Source organism: Bufo gargarizans, chromosome 11 (assembly GCF_014858855.1).
Source record: "Bufo gargarizans isolate SCDJY-AF-19 chromosome 11, ASM1485885v1, whole genome shotgun sequence".
In the NCBI taxonomy this organism is placed as follows: Eukaryota; Metazoa; Chordata; class Amphibia; order Anura; family Bufonidae; genus Bufo; species Bufo gargarizans.
In genome coordinates, this window is record NC_058090.1 from 22,026,870 (window position 1) to 22,046,007 (window position 19,138).

The 19,138-nt window shown below is 44.5% G+C and overlaps 1 protein-coding gene across 1 annotated transcript in view; it reads right to left on the reverse strand.

The window, feature by feature from the left end:
• The window catches only part of MTX2 (metaxin 2), a 77,097-nt gene that overhangs the window by 14,585 nt on the left and 43,374 nt on the right, over positions 1 to 19,138 (reverse strand). Inside the window, exons 4-8 of the mRNA XM_044271956.1 lie at positions 17,588 to 17,660; positions 7,839 to 7,915; positions 4,967 to 5,059; positions 1,746 to 1,784; positions 1,274 to 1,399 (exon numbers count right to left, since the gene is read on the reverse strand). Coding sequence (XP_044127891.1) covers positions 1,274 to 1,399; positions 1,746 to 1,784; positions 4,967 to 5,059; positions 7,839 to 7,915; positions 17,588 to 17,660 — 408 coding nt within the window. The remainder of the gene's footprint in view (positions 1 to 1,273; positions 1,400 to 1,745; positions 1,785 to 4,966; positions 5,060 to 7,838; positions 7,916 to 17,587; positions 17,661 to 19,138) is intronic.

Genomic DNA, 19,138 nt, shown 5'->3' on the forward strand with positions numbered 1-19,138 from the left:
ACCCAGCATGGGTATATGTAAAAATACACCCCAAAACACATTGCCCTACTTCTCTCGAGTACGGCGATACCACATGTGTGACACTTTTTTGCAGCCTAGGTGAGCAAAGGGGCCCAAATTCCAATGAGTACTTTTAGGATTTTACAGGGCATTTTTTACACATTTGGAATCCAGACTTCTTCTCACACATTAGGGCCCCTAAATTGCCAGGGCAGTATAACTACCCACAAGTGACCCCATTTTGGAAAGAAGACACCCCAAGGTATTTCTTGATGGGCATAGTGAGTTCATGGAAGTTTTTATTTTTTGTCACAAGTTAGTGGAATATGAGACTTTGTAAGGGAAAAAAATAAATAAAAAAAAATCATTTTCCGCTAACTTGTGACAAAAAAATAAAAAGTTCTATGAACTCACTATGCCCATCAGTGAATACCTTAGGGCAGGCATCTCAAACTCACGGCCCTCCAGCTGTTGCAAAACTACAACTCCCAGCATGCCCGGACAGCCTACAGGTATCAGCCTACAGCAGGGCATTGTGGGAGTTGTAGTTTTACAACAGCTGGAGGGCCGCAGTTTGAGATGCCTGCCTTAGGGTGTCTACTTTCCGAAATAGGGTCATTTGTGGGGGTTTTCTACTGTCTGGGCATTGTAGAACCTCAGGAAACATGACAGGTGCTCAGAAAGTCAGAGCTTCTTCAAAATGCGGAAATTCACATTTTTGTACCATAGTTTGTAAACGCTATAACTTTTACCCAAACCATTCTTTTTTTTTACCCAAACATTTTTTTTTTTTTTATCAAAGACATGTAGAATAAATTTATAAAAAAATTTATATAGAAATGTAGTTTTAAAAAAAAAAAATTACAACTGAAAGTGAAAAATGTCATTTTTTGCAAAAATTTCGGTAAATTTCGATTAATAACAAAAAAAAGTAAAAATGTCAGCAGCAATGAAATACCACCAAATGAAAGCTCTATTAGTGAGAAGAAAAGGAGGTAAAATTCATTTGGGTGGTAAGTTGTATGACCGAGCAATAAACGGTGAAAGTAGTGTAGTGCAGAATTGTAAAAAGTGGTCTGGTCATTAAGGGGGTTTAAGCTAGGGGGGCTGAAGTGGTTAAAACAGGTGAACCACAGCCATGTGTCCATGCAAACAGTTTAATAGGGAGGTCGCTGGTGACAGGTTCCCTTTAAGCACATTATTAGTTTGCAATAACAAAAATAGTATAAAATATAAAACACTTTTTTACCCCCTAAGGTATAGACCTACTGACCTGTTCCAGTTTCTTTCCGCCCCAGCCGATAGCTTTCATTTTTCTTTTAATTTCCCATTTCTTTTGCAGCACTAAGATACTGTTGAGGGGCCAGGAGTACGGCGAGCTGTACCGAGGCAGCGTTATCTGAACAGAGAGAGAGAACCCACAATGCTTTTCGGATGAAAACACTTCTACGACATGGTCTTTATTTTCAAAAGCAAATCTTTTTTTTCCCATAGAAATGCATTGCTTGCAGCAGGAAATCTTTCTCTCTAAACATTACTACTTATAAATATATCAAAAATAGCTAACAGCTATATTAAAATTTGCCAGACGTATTGCAAAATGTATGTGCCAGCAGAAAAAATACATTGTATCAACTAATGGTATAAAACCTCAATGTTTCATTTATGAGAAGGGACCGACAATTGTGAGCAAAAGTGTTTTCTCATTAAAATTTAACCAAGATAAATGCTTCAGAGTCACTCACCTCCTCTAGTGTAGCTTCATCACACCACTGAATGTACAACTGCAAGGAAATAAATGATATAAAAAAACATAATGTATAAAGAACCAAACCAAGAGGGGGCACGGGCATGTACCTGAAAAGGGGGTTGTGTGTGTCTTCCAAATATGAACCAATTATAGAAACCACAGCACATACATAATACATACATATATCATACATACATAATAATACCTGTGTGTCTGTCTGCTCAACCTGTACTTCTACTGATATATGATACAGGATTTAGGAAAATATATGAAGTTTCATATCAAAATGTGGGCAGGTATATTCCCAAAGGAAAGGAATGATTGTACGATTGTGATGTGTGCACATATACTGTGAAAGTCCTATAATCCAGAGCTCAGTGGCCAGGAATTCCAGATAAAAAGTCTTGTAGCCAGAAGAGCATACATTCTGTCACGGTGGGGAGTGGGGGGAACTCCAAACCATACGACATAAGTTGGCGAGATATGCCAATAGGCCTGGAAACCGGAATAAAGGGAGCAGGTCACCTTCTGACACATCCCTAAATCCTAGCCCTGATCTCCTAACTGTATGAGCGAACCCTAATGGTGGAAGGGCTCATACCCGGAATCTCGGGCCCTACTAACCCTACAGATCCCTGGTAATAATGTCAGGGCTAGGAGGCGACCTGTTCATCCACGACACGGATGAACCGGAGTCTCCAGCAGGCATAGCAACAAGAAAGGAGCAGACAGTAGCATAAACCAGATTGGCAGGTAAGCACCCAGCGCAAACACACACTGGAACAACAGCACTTACCTGCCACAACAACTGGATGAAACAACAACTGGTACTGACTAGTGGTTCCCCCTCCGGGAAACCCTGGAGCCCACTTCTGCAGGCAGGTGGTCAACGCGTCAATCATCTTTCTATCACTGTTGGTTTAATAGCCTACTTTATTATCCTTCCGCATGGAGAGATGATCTCTGACTTTCTGATGAAACTGTGATAGACTTGCGTTTATACACAGCAGCTAACCATAGGAGGCTGAACTGCAAGGGCAGGGAGAGACCAGCAGCCTGAACCAATGACGACACAGGAGGCGCGTTTCAGACTTTTTCAGTTTCTGTATAGGCACTGAAATTAAAGAGGTTCTCCGGTCCCAAAATCCATTTTTTTTTATGTGCTCCTATACCCTTCATAATGTATATATATCCCCAATACCCATTTTACATGCCTGTGCTTTCATTCCGCCTTGTCTGGGCATCAGAGCAGCGTTGCAGGACTGTTTACACCCCACACTTCCGGGTTAACTTCAGTTTCCTGCTTCTTTTTTTTTTCTAACCAAACCCAGCCTGCCACACCACTCAGTCTGCAGTAATCACATCCACTACACTTTTCTGGCCATGTTAGCACACCCAAACATGAATCCTGCTATTATCCTTATGTGCACTGCTGGATGACATCAATGAAGTCTAAAGGCTCTTCCCTCACCATCTCCAGAGTGCAGTAAACAGCATGAATCAGCCAGCACATCAAAGCATATCTGTATCTAATTCTGTCATGCAGAGCAGACTGGGCGCTTAAAGTGGCCCTGGAAAAAATCTGAAAGGGTCCACGTGTTTTAGGTGGGACCAAATTGACAGAAAGAAGGGAAACAAAAGTAGGAAGGGGCAGGAATTACTCTGGTGCAGCACAAAATACCGCCCCAGTATAACCAAATACCACAGTGTAGCACAACATACTTCCACACCTGCTGCGGTATTCGACTGACTCACAGCCCAAAAGGCAGCTATGCAGCTGAATTTAGGAGGACACCTGCGGCTGTACCAGATGTTCCTAGCATTAATACTGAGCATGAGATCATTACATATTCAGCCGGTGGCCATGAGGAGGGCCCAGGTGGTCCCCCGGGCATCAGCCCACTGGGAAACAGAGCCGTGTGTGATACTGCTTGCTGAGCTGTGTATCTAAGCCTATCGTGTATGATACTGCCTTTTGTGCTGTATATCTAAGCCTGTCACGTCTAATGCTGTCTGCTAGGCCTCTATATCTAAGTCTATCATGTGCGATAAAGCCTTCTGTTCCGGTGTCAAATCTTCATGTTAGATACTGTCTGCCAAGGTGTGCAACAGGCTTTTATAGCTGCAACTGCATCAAAAACTGACATGTCCATCTTTGGCATGGTCACAGCTATAAAGCAGCCGGAGTATGCGCAGTACAATTATCCTACTGCACAGGCATCGGGAAGAAATGCTGGCCCTACCCAAGTCTTCCTGGCTGCAGGTAATGATGATATCAGGGATGACACTTCGTTTACTGCTGAAGCCAGGAAGACAGAAGAATGCTTCTGGACGGGATTGCCCCAGAAGCGCCGGAATCCCAGAAGAATAGGTCACGTGACTGTAACGAAGACTGAGGAAATGGCAGCACTGCAAAGGGTAGGTATTGCTCATAGCCTCTTCCTTCCAGAGGTTAGATATAGGTAGCATTTAGGACCTTTGGCCAGAAGACCGGTTCAAACCATAGTCCTAGATCAGTGATGGCGAACCTATGGCACGGGTGCCAGAGGCGGCACTCCGAGCCCTCTCTGTGGGCACCCGCACCCTGGAAAAAGTCTATGGTGTACCAGTATACCTTAGACTTTTCCTGCCATTCATCAGCGCAGGGCATGCTATGAACAGCACAGGCAGCGCACTGAATGTAGGCAGGATATTATAGCTAAATGATAAAGTACATGGAAGATAGACTATACTGGACTGTAGTATTCAGGGTAAATTGCCGTATTGGCACTTTGCGATAAAAAAGTGGGTTTTGGGTTGCAGTTTGGGCACTCTGTCTGTAAAAGGTTCGCCATCACTGTCCTAGATCATAGCTCTACCCTAGTAAAGCGGAGGTAACAGGCAGGCAAGGAACAAGATCTGAGGAAAATAAGTGGCAAGTAATCATCTCCTGAAGGTACTGAATTACATATCAATTCTGAGCTTCTGACTGGACAGTCACTTTAACATTGGGTCTCACTCAAAAAAAAAAAAAAACTGTTCCAATTGTACTGCCGAGGGACATGGCTGCCAGGTTACTGTCAAACCTACTGCTGAAAAATGAAGGCAGGAATCTAATCGGTTGCTATGGCTTGTTAGGAAAGCAGAAATTATTTTATATCTCCAGCATTTGAAGAGCGCACACTACGCCCTGCCTTCGCTACAGTCCCAGTGCTGCAATACCGTAACATACCGTACCTCTGCTGTCAGAAGCATATTATTAACAAGTTCCATGTACGCCTTCATCTCTGCCTTCTGGACTTCATCTAAGCCGTCACTAAGTGAATGGCCCTATGTGGGGGAGACAAACAAGTGTTAGCGCCAAGTCTTACATGGACGTATTTTTGTATATTTTTTGGGCAGATAGAACAAGAAGATGAAATTAAAACTTGGACAATACCAGATGAAGAACGGCAACAATCAGATCAATAACATTTTCTGTAAGACACAGGGCAGATTAATAATTGCTTATGTACAAAGAGCTGGTTAGCATGTGCCTCCACTCCATGTCCGCCCTTAAAATGGACTGCGCGCCTCTCCTGACATGTAAATAATTGTATTCACGTGAAATTGTGAATCGTTTCCTATTTTTCGTGCCGTTTCTCCAGCATTACTACTAGAAGTTTATTACTAAATTGCCAACTGGGTGTTACCAAGCTAAAATTGTCCAGCACTGTCCAATAAGTGCTGCCAGTGGTATCACTTTGACAAGGGGGATGATAAAGAGTTGGAAATCCATAAACTTCTAATACGAATAATAGAGGAACGACACAACACAGAGTTATAAAATTATTTTGCTGGGAATGCAAGTCATGACTAAACCACACACATCAGGAGAGTTGACAGACTTCTTTAAAGCTACCCCAGTAGTTTTCTTTAAGGGTGCATTCACACGACGGTATAAATGGATCCGCATCCGTTCCGAAAATTTGCGGAACGGGTGCGGACCCATTCATTTCAATGGGGCCGCAAAAGATGTGGGGCCGCAAAACACTGTGTGCTGTCCGCATCCGTTGTTCCATTCCATGGCCCCGCAAAAAAGATAGAGCATGTCCTATTCAAGCTTAGGCATTCTCTATATAGCGCTGGCCATGTGCGGTCCGCAAATTGCAGAACGCACATGGCTGGTATCCATGTTTTGCGGATCCGCAATTTGCGGACCGCAAAACACATACGGTCGTGTGAATGTAGCCTAATGGAGGGACCCTGTTTGATGTCACTTAGGGGTCGTTTACCCCTTAGAAGAATGTATTAAGGAACTGCATTATTAGCAATGTACTGGGACTATTCTGAATACCACCCTTTTTACAGATGATAACAACCCTTCATGGCTTAAAGGCGTATTCCCATCTGGGACCCAGATGGCATACTGCTAGGATATGCAATCAATGTCCGATAGAAGCGGGTCCCACACCTACAGTATCTCCAGAACGGGGCTCTCAAAGTGAGCAGAGAGCAGCCACACATGCGTGGCCACCCTCCGTTCACGGCTATGGGAGTTCTGAAAATAGATGAGCGCAGACTCAGCTATTTCAGGCACTCTCATAGCGGTGAATGGAGAGCAGGCTACCCTTGTGCAGTGTGCGCAACCTTCACTTCAGGTGCCCCGTACTCTAGATAGGAGCAGGTCCCAGACGGGATATTGATGGCATATCCTTTAAACACTTCAAATCAATCCCAGCACGCCTGCAGCTGCCATTAAAAAGAGTATAAGTGCTGTTTATGGTATCCTGAGGACTCTTTAGAGAATGTGTTCCACTGTGCATCATGACAGCTTCTGTCTGCAGCACCAGCAGGGAAGCAGTGGGGAAGGTGAGCTCCATCCAGCTCTGCAGAGTTATCAGATCGCTGCTGGTACAAGGGGTGACCAACAAAAAGGACCTTTCACACAGGCAGATGATTGGGTAAACGATCGCAATTGAAAATGCTTGATCCCAATCATTGCTCTTTGGAAAGGACGGTGTCAGTCGACAAACCTTCACATCCTTTATGTGCAGATAAAAATAAATCATCATTAGTTGGCACCAGATTGCCACCTGTAAACAGGGTAGATGTTGCCAGAAATGTGAATTAACGACCACAGAAACGATCATTCATGTGTGATCATGCGTCATTCTGATCATTGAGCTTGGATAAACTTGCTATATTATCGATGGGTGCTCGTTACGGACAGAAATCTGCCCTTCTAAAAAGGACCTCTGGTTGATAGCAGTTACCTACTCAATGTGAATCCACACCAAAGGAATAAACACATACTCCATAAGGATGAGGGTCACGTCAGTCAAAAGGTTATTTGGTTAACTACTGGATGTCTCTCAAGGCCACCATCAACATGAATGCGAGGATCGACCAAACGTGCATCATTATTCCAAAAGGGTGAGGGAGGCAAGCCACTTCTGGAAGCCGCAGCCACACTTCTAATGATCGGGAACCAAGCGTTCGGTTTGTTCCCAATTACTGCCCGATCGGGGTGGAGGCAGCAATCAACTCTGCCAATTGCGACTGTAATCACTAGTCCTCATACAGAGGCGCAACAGATCCATGTTTACACAGGTCCACCCGCTGCCCAGAAACAACGATTTTTGTGTCCACATCAACGATGCTTTCATGCGATGAATTAGTTAGTTTGCTTGTTCATCGAGTGATCGGCGGCTCCTCGTCTCAGGTCAACGTCATGAACAAGAATTCCTAGGCCTCATTCGCAATAAGTGCCCTGATCATCAGCCCATGTACAGGGGCCTTTATGCAGCACTTATCTCTAGTCTGAACAAAGGATCAGGTACGTTAAAGTCCACCATGCTCAATCATTCTCTCCCTCATCCCCATATATAGGATGGTTGGTAAATCCCATGAAAATTGACAGCTTCAATTTTTTTGAATGTGCATGACAAGCACCGTTTTCAGTTATGCCAATTTGTATCACTACATATACTCGGCCCCTGCCTAGAGGGGCTGATAACACAGCAAGTGACCGCAAGAGAGTACAAGTCAGATTTTAGTCCGTTTAATAACTAGAACAATACTGATCCAGTAGTTTCAGGATCTATTTGTCTTCTGTTCTGATTCTTACCTTGGCTTTTACAAATTGAACTATTGGTCCCAGTTCTGAAATCACTTGATTCCCAACATGAATAAAAGGCACTTTACCTGGAGAACAAAAAAGGATTAACACAAGTGTCAAAACTAAAATCGCCGACCAGAGACCTATATAGGAGACATGCCTAAGCCGGGGAATATAAGGGGAACACTTGTTGGGCAATTTAAAGTGAAAAAGTACAAATTCAGAAGTGTACAAAAATAATCACTTTTCTTTACATTTTTTTTTTAGTCTTGGTTATATGTGCTTCTGGGAAAGCTGGGTCACATCCTACCAGTACGGTTTCCATGAAGGACTGTCACTCATAATATAAGGGGTCTATCCATTAACATTTATCACCTTTTCACAGAAAGAGATAGGTGACATATGTATGATCGCTGCGGGCAGAATGTTGGGACACTAACCGATCACAAAAACGAGAGTCCCCTAAACCCATGTAAATGGAGCACAAGTGGGCATCTGTGACCACAGCTCCATTCACTGTCTATGGGACTGACAGTGATAACCAAGCATTGTGCTCAGCAGTCCCATAGACAGTGAGTGGAGTAGTGTCCATGCATGCACTACTACTTCATTCGCATAGGAGACTCAGAGACCCTTGTCCTCATAATCGGTGGGGTCTCAGTGGTCAGACCTCCAGTGGTTATACGTGTATCACCTATACTGTGTTGTTTATGTGGTTACACCTTTGATAGAAAATCTGCTTAATAATCAAGCAACAGGGTACAGAGGAAAGTCCCGGCATTACTAGAGAGATTTAACAGTCCAAATTATGGAACCCTTGACAGAACCCTGAAGGACACCATTACAACCCAATGGGATCCATAATTCACTGTTTGTAGGAGTTGTACCAAAGATCGGTCACACCTTCAATGCTTCTACTACTATATGTGAAAGCCATGACACTGCTGTAAGCGGAGACTCAGGTTGTCCATATGTGTGCAAAAACTGCAGACCTAAAAGTCATTCAGCCAAGATGTTCGGTCCCCTGACTCCCCAAAACTCTTTCTCTTTGCTGAATGAGGGTGATATACAGCTGCCAGACACATTGCCACCACTTAGCTTCAAGCTGTCTCACCCTGGTCTCCACTGTCATATCCAACAATGTGGGAATTAAGCAGTCACCATAAATGTGACAAATACCTAATGAGTATGGCCAGCCCTATCGGGGAATATTGACATCACTGAAGGTGAACACCTGCTAGTGCTAAAAGTAGAACCTACTAGAACAAGTGGATCCTATTCTGGTGGGCTCAATGCGTCAATGTATTACATAGCCGGCCAGTCATCCGAGTGGCTGCTACGTAATACTATTTGAGTGGCCAACTGACCGTACAAAGTTTCTCTAGTGAAATCAGCTGGACACCAGGGATTAAAAAGGCCAGACGTGTGGTTGTAGTAGCTTCATTCTGAGAAGGTGATGTCCAGTCAGCACAGCTATGTGGGTACATGTATCTGCTGGGAATTTCTTGTTTTTGGTGGTGCTGCTTACTAAACTAGCCACATCAACCTCGGCAATCTGAAAAAAAAAAAAAAAAGAAGACCATGTGGACATACAAGAAGCTTCGAGAAGATAACATTCCTGGCAGATCCAAGACAGCCACCACATGAAATGTCTATGGTCTATTACATATATTGCAGTAGTGATAGAGTGGAGGCTCCTGGTAGAAAACTTTACTCAGATATAAGTTTTCTTCCTCTACAACAGGAGTACAATGATTTCACAGCTAGGGAAGGAAGGATTACCATACGAAGCAGCTAGAAAAATGTGTAGTTCCCTGTGGCTTCACATGATACTTAGAGGTTTTCGAGTGTTCTTCACCAAATGTTCCCCTCAAGCACATGCAGGAAACCTGCTGTTAGACCTGGTTCACACAGAGTTCATGCTAACAGCAGGCTCTGTCATGGTCCTTTTCAACAGATTCCCTCTTCTCTTGCTCACAGTCAGCCTAAGGGTAATGGATGAGGTGCATGGCACCAACAAAGACCTCATCTGCATCCATACTCTGAGTGTATTACAAAAGGAATGAAGGGCTTTTTGAACTGCGAAGAGTCAAAGGTTTCATTCACACTGTACTGCCGTGTTGCTGCTGGACAGATCTTTTCATATTCTGGCATCCATATTCAACATTTGCAACCGCCCATACATTCTTCTACTCGAAGGAAGGCGCATAGCGTATCTAAAATACATTGTATAGGCCAAAAAAAGTGGGCGACGATCTTTGGCGTTTGATTTTATCGTGATGCAACCAACAATCCTGACGCCAAAGACGCTGGAAAAGTCCAAGAAAACACATGAGACGGGACATAAAGAAATCCACTTGAGCGGCAGTAACATGCATGCATTCATCACTGCAAAGCTCCAAAAATGCATGATGAAAATAGGATTTACCAGTCCACATTTATCTTATTGCAGACGGTCAGTGACATCAGTTTGGGGAATGAGCTACTTTGTGCCTTAGCAATAACATTTGCGGCACATGAATTGATTGGCTCTCCTCCTTATCTACCAAGTAAGAAACCACCGATTCTGCTGCTTAGAACTGATGGAGGAGTAAGGTTTTGGGTTTTCCTTCTCATGCCACAAGGGCAGAATAGTGACAGCCAATGTGGAGTCAATATTATTAATCGTCATTGCTTTATAGAGGGAGGAACAACCACTCCCAGCTCAACCAAAATGCCTGAATTGTGAGCCGGCACAGAGCTGCCAAGTAGTCATTCTGTCCGGGATTTATAACTCCACGCCTTCTCCTTCGCACTTATCGTGAAGCTTCTGGGCGAGAGGCACTTGAAAATAAGTTCTAAGCAATTCATGCAGCTATCAGGGGATACTGGGGGTTGTATTTTTTATTTTATTTTTATCAGCTGGGGAGCCACAGGTTGGGACTGTCCTCACAGATAACTCCTTTAATGGCTCCTGAACCCCCTGGTGAAATGCATATTTTCACAGGGGAAGAATCTGGTGGGTATAATTTATGTCAGCGTAATGCAGTACATGGATGGCCCGAGTCTAGCAGAGCGAGAGTCACTCTGGTTCATATAGACGGGGATGTCCTAATAAGGCAAATGGAGCGATGTTATTCTGATGGGACAACCCCTTTAAATTCCGGCTTTACAATATTAAATGGGTTTACTGAGAGTTTGTTACTGATGACCTATCCTCTAGATAGGTCATCAGTATCTGATCGGTGAGGCCCCAACACCCGGGACCCCCTCCAATCAGCTGTTTGAGAAGGTACCAACGCTCTCAATAGCGTGGCAGTCTTCTCCAGCTTAGCGTAGGCTACGCAACGTCATGTTTACCGGTCACGTGGCCTAGACACAGCTCAGTCCCATTGAAGTGTACAGGGCAGAGTTGCAATAGACGGCGCTGTGCTTGGTGAGCAGAGAGAGAGCCGCGGTACTACTGCAAGCACCAGTGCCTTCTCAAACAGCTGATCGGCAGGGGTCTCCAGTGTCGGACCCCCAGCGATCAGATACTGATGACCTATCCAGAAAACCCCTTTAACTATCCTCAGGACATGGTCCAATATCAGATCAGTGGAGGGTCCAACTCCCAAGTGATCGGGAGGAAGCTGCTACTATGTACACCAGGGATCACCAACCTCCTGTACTCTGGCTACTGCTAAACTTCAACTCCCAGCATGCTCTATTCACTTGTATGGGAGTTCCAAGAACAACCTGGCAATTGTGCATGCTGGGAGTTGTAGTTTTACAACATCTGGAGTGCTGGAGTTTGCTAACCCAGGTAAACACTGCTAAGGCTGCAGGGCTCCTCTGTGGCTCCTTCAAACAGATGATCGGGAAGGGGGGGGGGGGTCGCAAGAATTGCCCCCACCCCAACCCAATATGATATTGATGGCCTACCCCTTTTATCTTCATTCATATCAATTACGCTCCACCAGGACAAAAACTGATCTTCAGAAAAGCATCTCTTATCTCAGTACATGCTAAAAATGTGGCATTGGTCATCGGCTGCTAAGGAGCAACTTAAAATGACAAACAAGTATGGCTGATCAAAGACCACCAGTGAATAGAAGCTCTTGAGTCATCCTTTGCTTTGAATCCTATTGAATAACTTAATTCCCAGACTCCTAAATCTACCTTCCTACAGTCCAATCTACCTACAGCAGCTGTACATGGCTACCTACCGCACAGAGCAGTAACACCGTTATAAGGTTGTACACAAAGAGGTTTATACCGGTGTGAATTACGTACGAATTCAAGAAAAACAGAGCATGGATTCAAGACAAGAGATATTGAAATAAATAGTCGGCGTTAAAGTGACCATTTGTATGTTTTTCCCAATCTGTTTGCGCTGCGCAGTATCGGCACAAAGGCCAATGTCTCCCCGCTGTACTAACTACTTTCCAATACTATATTTGAAGCATTTGGCCTCAGCAGCCTTAATAACTCTTCCTCTGCTTTCTCGCACAGTCTTTCCATTAGTTTCTCTATCAATTGATGCTTAGAGAAAAGTCAGCTCAGCACCTTCCCCTGGAGATCAATATTCTCTTTATTGTAACACCTACAATGGCTGGGGAGGGGGGTATTATTTTTAGATATTTTCTTCATTTGCAGAAGCATCAAAGCTGGATTTCTAAGTTGGTTCTCTTCTGAAGAGCAATGCAGTGCACAGCACACTCCATGATACTCAATGACACAGGATTTGGGGGGGGGGGTACTCTCTCTCCTTGGGGAGAGAGCGCCTTAATCAGCGTGAGGAGACTTCTAGGCCATACATGCTCCTCTGGAATTCAGGGAAGAAAGGAAAGCTCTGCCGCTGATGCCACAAGATGTAAGGCAGCTAACCTGTAAGCCAATGTTCGACCCTTTAAATAGGCCTTGAGATATGACTCGGATATTAAATAAGCCAGCACCTCATCTGCAGACAGCTGTTTCAGGGCGATTGCCCTTCATCCGTGCAGAGCAGAGAGTAATGGCTTAACTTGCTGAGAGGCCAGGATTTGGGGGGTACGCTCTCTCCTTGAGAAGGGAGCACCTTAATCAACGTGAGGAGACTTATAGGCCATACATGCTCCTCTGGAATTCTGGGAAGAATAGGATGCAAATGCGCTCATGCTGATTAGGGAGAGAGAGTACCCCCAAATCCTGACTTAGGCTTCTCACCCAGTTAAGCCAGTACTCTGTGCTCCACACTGTTGAGGGGCAATTGCCCCGAAACAGCTGTCTGCAGATCAGATGCTGGCTTATTTAATATCAGAGTCATGTATCAAGGCCTGTTTAAAGGCTCGAACATTGACTTCTAGGATAGCTGCCTTACATCTGGTGGCATCAGAGGAAGAGCCTTTTAAGAGCTCATCTGCATTCCTTTCTTCCCAGAATTCCAGAGGAGCATGTATGGCTTATAAGTCTCCTCACGCCATTTAAGGTGCTCTCTCCCAAAGGAGAGATAGTACCCCCCCAAATCCTGACTTAGACCTCTCACCCAGTTAAGGCTACTTTCACACCTGCGTTAGGTGCGGATCAGTCTTGTATCTGCACAGACAGATCCGCACCGATAATGCAAACACTTGTATCCGTTCAGAACGGATCCGTTTGCATTACCATGAACAAAAAAAAAAAAAAAAAAAGTATTTTTATTTTTTTGTTCATGATAATGCAAACTGATCAGTTTTGACTTACACTGAAAGTCAATTGAAGGTGGCTCAGTTTTCAATTGCACCATATTGTGTCAGTGAAAACGGATCCGTCCCCATTGACTTACATTGCAAGTCAGGACGAATCCGTTTGGCTCCGCATTGTCAGGCGGACATCAAAACGATGCAAGCAGCGTTTTGGTGTCCGCCTCCAGAGCGGAATGGAGGCTGAACAGAGGCAAACTGATGCATTCTGAACGGATCCTTATCCATTCAGAATGCATTGGGGCTGAACTGATCCGTTTTGGGCCGCTTGTGAGAGCCCTGAAACGGATCTCGCAAGCGGACCCAAAAACACCAGTGTGAAAGTAGCCTAAGCCAATACTCTCTCTCCTCTGCACTGATGAAGAGCAATCACCCCAAAACAGCTGTTTGCAGATGAGGTGCTGCCTTATTTAATATCCAAGTCATGTCTCAAGGCCTGTTTAAAGGATCAAACATTGACTTATAGGATAGCTGCCTTACATCTAGTGGAATTAGAGGCAGAGCTTGTTAAGACCTCATTTGCATCCCTTTCTACTCAATGCTTCAAACATGAGGCTAGGGCTCACAGCGACAAAGATTTTTCTACGACTGGCAGCAAACTTTCATGCTTTCCTATGGAAAAGCTGCAATCGACATTATAAATATCACAAAAATCTGACATGGTTGAATTGTGATGATTATTGTTTCCCTATGTGGAAAAAGTTGCAAAGTTAACTCTAGCACTTACTGTAAATCTAAAAACTAGAGCAGTAAAAGGTGCAACTAATCAGTTTACAGCTTTTCTGCAAGTGAAAATAGCACTAAAAGTAGGTAGTTAGAGGTAACACCCCCAGTTTTTAGTCTGGTCTAAAGCTGCTCAATATTATGATTGGCAAGAATGTAGCCAATCAACTGTTAGATCGTTTGTGTGAACAATCGTCTAAATAAACCTTAAAGGGGTTGTCTGGGTTCAGAGCTGAACCCAGACATACCTCCATTTTCAGGCTACTTTCACACTAGCGTTCGGCTGTCCGCTTGTGAGCTCCGTTTGAAGGGGCTCACGAGCGGACCCGAACGCTTCCGTCCAGCACTAATGCATTCTGAGTGGACGCGGATCCACTCAGAATGCATCAGTCTGGCAGCGTTCAGCCTCCGCTCCGCTCAGCAGGCGGACACTTGAACGCTGCTTGCAGCGTTCGGGTGTCCGCCTGGCCGTGCGGAGGCGTGCGCATCCGTCCAGACTTACAATGTAAGTCAATGGGGACGGATCCGTTTGAAGATGACACACTATGGCTCAATCTTCAAACGGATCCGTCCCCCATTGACTTTACATTGAAAGTCTGGACGGATCCGTCTGAGGCTATTTTCACACTTAGAAATATTTTAACAATATAATGCAGACGGATCCGTACTGAACGGAGCCACCGTCTGCATTATATGAGCGGATCCGTCTGAGACGGATCCGCTCTGAACGCAAGTGTGAAAGTAGCCTCACCCAGGCAGCCCCCCTGACTTGAGCATCGGAGCGGTTCATGCAAAGGCATTTTCAAGAGTTCCGGTGAGGAACCGGGCTCTCCATGGGGCTGCCAGAAAGCCTGGTGATGTCATCGGCACTGATGGGCGGGCTTTAGGGCTTCCCTATCCAGTAAAACGGCTAGGGCAGCGCTAAAGCGCACCCCCACAGAGTCGGTGATGTCACCAAACACACTGCCGGGCTGAAGCCTCCGCCCGGCAGTGTGTTATTGTAAACAAAATAGTCTTTGCCCTGCGCGATTTAGGGGGCAAGGGAGCGCATCGGAGCATGAACTGCTTCGATGCTCAAGTCAGGGGGGCTGCCTGGGTGAAAATGGGGGTATGTCCGAGTTCAGCTCTGAACCCAGACAACACCTTTAAGCTCTTGGAAGCAGGGGCCTGATTCTTCTTCTTTTAACTGTTCCTATGTAATATATGATTTTATTTGTACATGAACCCCCTGATTGTAAAGTGCTGCAGAATATGTTAGCACTATATAACGAAAAATTACTTTAATTATTATTAAGGGTGTCAGCTATATATGGCTGGTGTAGACTTGAGCTATAACTTAAAAGGGGTTGTGTCACATATTCTACTTTTTGATTCTGAATACTTTTGTAATTGCATGTAATTAAAAATTGTGTATATCCAGTGAGCTGTTCAATAAAATGTATCTGTATGGCGCCACCTGCTATTTGTTCTGAAAAAAGTAAATGCCGGATCAGTGTTGCCGGATGACACCGGAAAGACGGATCCGGCATTTCAATGCACTTTTTTTGACTGGTCAGCCTTTTTTCAGACTGATCAGGATCCTGATCAGTCTTACTAATGCCATCAGTTGGCATACGGTTTGCTGGATCCGGCAGGCAGTTCCGGCGACGCAAGTGTGAAAGTAGCCTTTTCTTTTCCGGCGCTGAGTTCCGTCCTAGGGGCTCAAATCCGGAAAAGAACTGATCAGTTTTAACCCCATGCATGGAGAGCAATCCGTTCAGGATGCATCCAGTTCAGTCTTTTTTACTGATCAGGCTTTTCAGAAAACCGTAGCATGTTGTATTTTTTATCTCCAGCCAAAAATCCGGAACACTTAGACTGAACGCCGGATCCGGCATTTTTCCCATTGACTTGCATTAATGCTGGATCCGGCGCCGTGTGTTCAGTCAAATCAGATTTTGCATATTAAACCCGAAAAATTTGAAAAAAAAATGTCCATAAATGGCGGATCAGTTTTTTCGGTGTGATCAGGATCCTGTAATCAAATGTAATCCGTTTTCACACTTTTTCCGGATCCGGCGGGCAGTTCCGGCGACAGAATTCCCCGCCGGATTCAAACAACGCTAGTGTGAAAGTACCCTTATAGAGCAAATATGGAGTGCAACAAAGTGTCATTAAAGCATAGATAATCTCCCCCTATATGTCATTTGTGCCATATTCTTTCAGAGTTTAAAAGGGAACCCGTCACCATGATAATGCAAAATAATCTGCAGGCAGCATGTTATAGAGCAGGAGGAGCTGAGCAGATTGAGATATAGTTTTATGGGAAAAGATTCAGTGCAATTTATTCATTTATATTTCTGCTCATGCTGGGCTTTGAAGTCCAGGAGGCGGAGCTATCAGTGACTGACAGCCTTCCCTCTATGACTGTGTATACGGAGAGAGAGCTGTCAATCACTGATAGCTCCGCCTACTGGACTTCAAAGCCCAGAATGAGCAGGAATATAAGTGAATAAATTATAAAATTACACTTAATATTTTCCCCATAAAACTATATATCAATCTGCTCAGCTCCTCCTGCTCTATAACATGCTGCCTGCAGCTCAGACACCATGTTCAACGTGACAGGTTCCCTTTAAGAAAGATTACTGTATCTTCATAGCCATCAATTAGAAAAAAATATCAGACTCTGTTCACGTTTGTGCGCCTTGTGTGGTCAGAATTCACATCAAGCTTTCTCTTCTATTTGATGTCAATACAGCAATATTCTTGGTGTCAAACATTCCAGAACCCCAAGGTAACACATTAAAGCCAATGGGGTCCATCAGTATCGGAATAAGGAGCCGTCACGGCTCTGGTATAAATGGAAGCCATGGCACTGGTGTGAACAAAGTTGAAGAGAAATCGAAAGGCATTATGTTCCCGACAATGATATTTTTTTTTTGTAATAGTACATAACATGCAGGTTTTCTCCAACACAAACTGAATATTTTCAATTTGCTTGGACCATAATATGATCATTTGAAACATTAGTTAGGGAAGGCGACTTCACCGCTGTCTCACTCCACATGTAAGTGGCCGCAGGCTTTCTATACACAGGCGCTCCTGACTGTGACTTATGCAGCAGGAAGGAAAAAAATAAAAAAACTTTGCTCCCCTTGTAGCATACAGAAATTTGCAGCTCTTACAGGTGAACATAATATGCTTAGATTTATCATTTTTATAGCCCTTTCAAGCAGCAAGAATTACAAGTGGGAAGAAAAATAAGTGTGCACAGTAATGCGGATATATTTATGACCGGAAGGCTTGCGTGGTGTTGCTATGGAGCCCGAGCCCCATTTCACATACAGCGTCTTCAATGAATACTGAGCTTACCAGATGGAGACATATATTCTGCGTTTGCCCTACAAACCACCTGGACGGGCAGATTGCACATTTGTAAGAAGGCCTGAAAGACATCGAAAACAGAAATAAACCATTTGTCGGCTGATGGCATAAAACAGATATCAAAAGACAATATTCAGCGGCTCATTAAACAGGTTTACGAAGGTTTCAAGCTCTTGGTAGATTGTTACCATAAGCACAAAATGCAAAAGCCTGATAGACAAGCCTGGCCGTGCTGGAGGAACATGTGCAGGCGTACGGGCGCTGGGCAGCTGTTTGCATAAGGCCCTCGAGGGAATTGGCGGACGCGGAGCGGGGGCTGTTAATTTTGGGGAGATTGGACTGAAGTCGGAATTGGGAAGGAAATGCCAAGTTGGTAAAAGATTCCCAAGAAATAATATAGGAAAAAGAAGCAGCATTAGCTACACCAGCTCAGCCCTAAAAACATGTACTTTCTTTGTAGGCTTCAGTTTCAGCCTTAGGGCTCATGCATACGAACGTGTGCCGGCTAGGCCTGAGGAGCGGACATGTGTGCATGCTGTGTGCATGAGCCCTAAGGGGTCAAAATACGGGCCCCGGCAATTTGCTGTCCGCAGCTCGGGCCCTGCCGGCACATGTGTGTGCAGGGGCCCTTACGCTGCTTGTATAGTGGCTCTAATGGTGGGCATACAACTAATATGAGTGTCGGCAGAACCTGCAGATTTAAGCAGGACCATCTACTGTGGATGCACAGTGGACTCTGGGGGACCTCAAGGCACAGCAGTGGACTCCAGCCTTCAACTAATTGAACAAGATCAATAAAGCTTGGATTATCTTCAACTGGTTGAGCGCTGGAGTCCATGTTTTTCCACAGAGGTACCTTGAGGTCCCCCAGAGTCCACAGTGCATCCTTCTTCAGGTCTGGTTACATGCTGTGGTGTAGTTTGGACACCTGCTGCTAACCATCACCTTGGTCATTCATACGCTATACTAGTGGTTATGGCTGATCACAACCTAACAAGGGGAGATCACTACCATACAAGCCATACCACAAGATATTTATTGGTGCTCCCTGGCACCAGTTTATTCTAGCATTTGGTTGATACGGGGTGGAGGGGCCCTCACTGATCAGACACTGGTGGGATACCCTAGCGATGTTCTTAAAACACACAGTTCCAAATAAAAATGTGCTACACCATTTGTAAAGGGTATGACACTTATTGATTTCTTCTATAGCGCCATCATATTTCATGGTGCTGTGATGAGACCGACATCACTCACATCAATTCCTCTTCCCAATGGGTCTCGCAATCTATTTTTCTTATTTCTGACACACACACTGGGACCAATTTCATCAGAAGCCAATTAACCTAACAATATATTTTGAGGTGCAGAAGAAAACCAGAAAACCAAGAGAATATACAAACTTCATGCAGATGTTGGCCATGGTTGGACTTGAACCTCAGGGTAACTATGTTAGCCCGTCATCATCTAAAATGTTTTTTATTTTTTTATTCTATGGGGACGGGGAATTTATCAAGTCTTCAAAAAAGTTGCAAAATA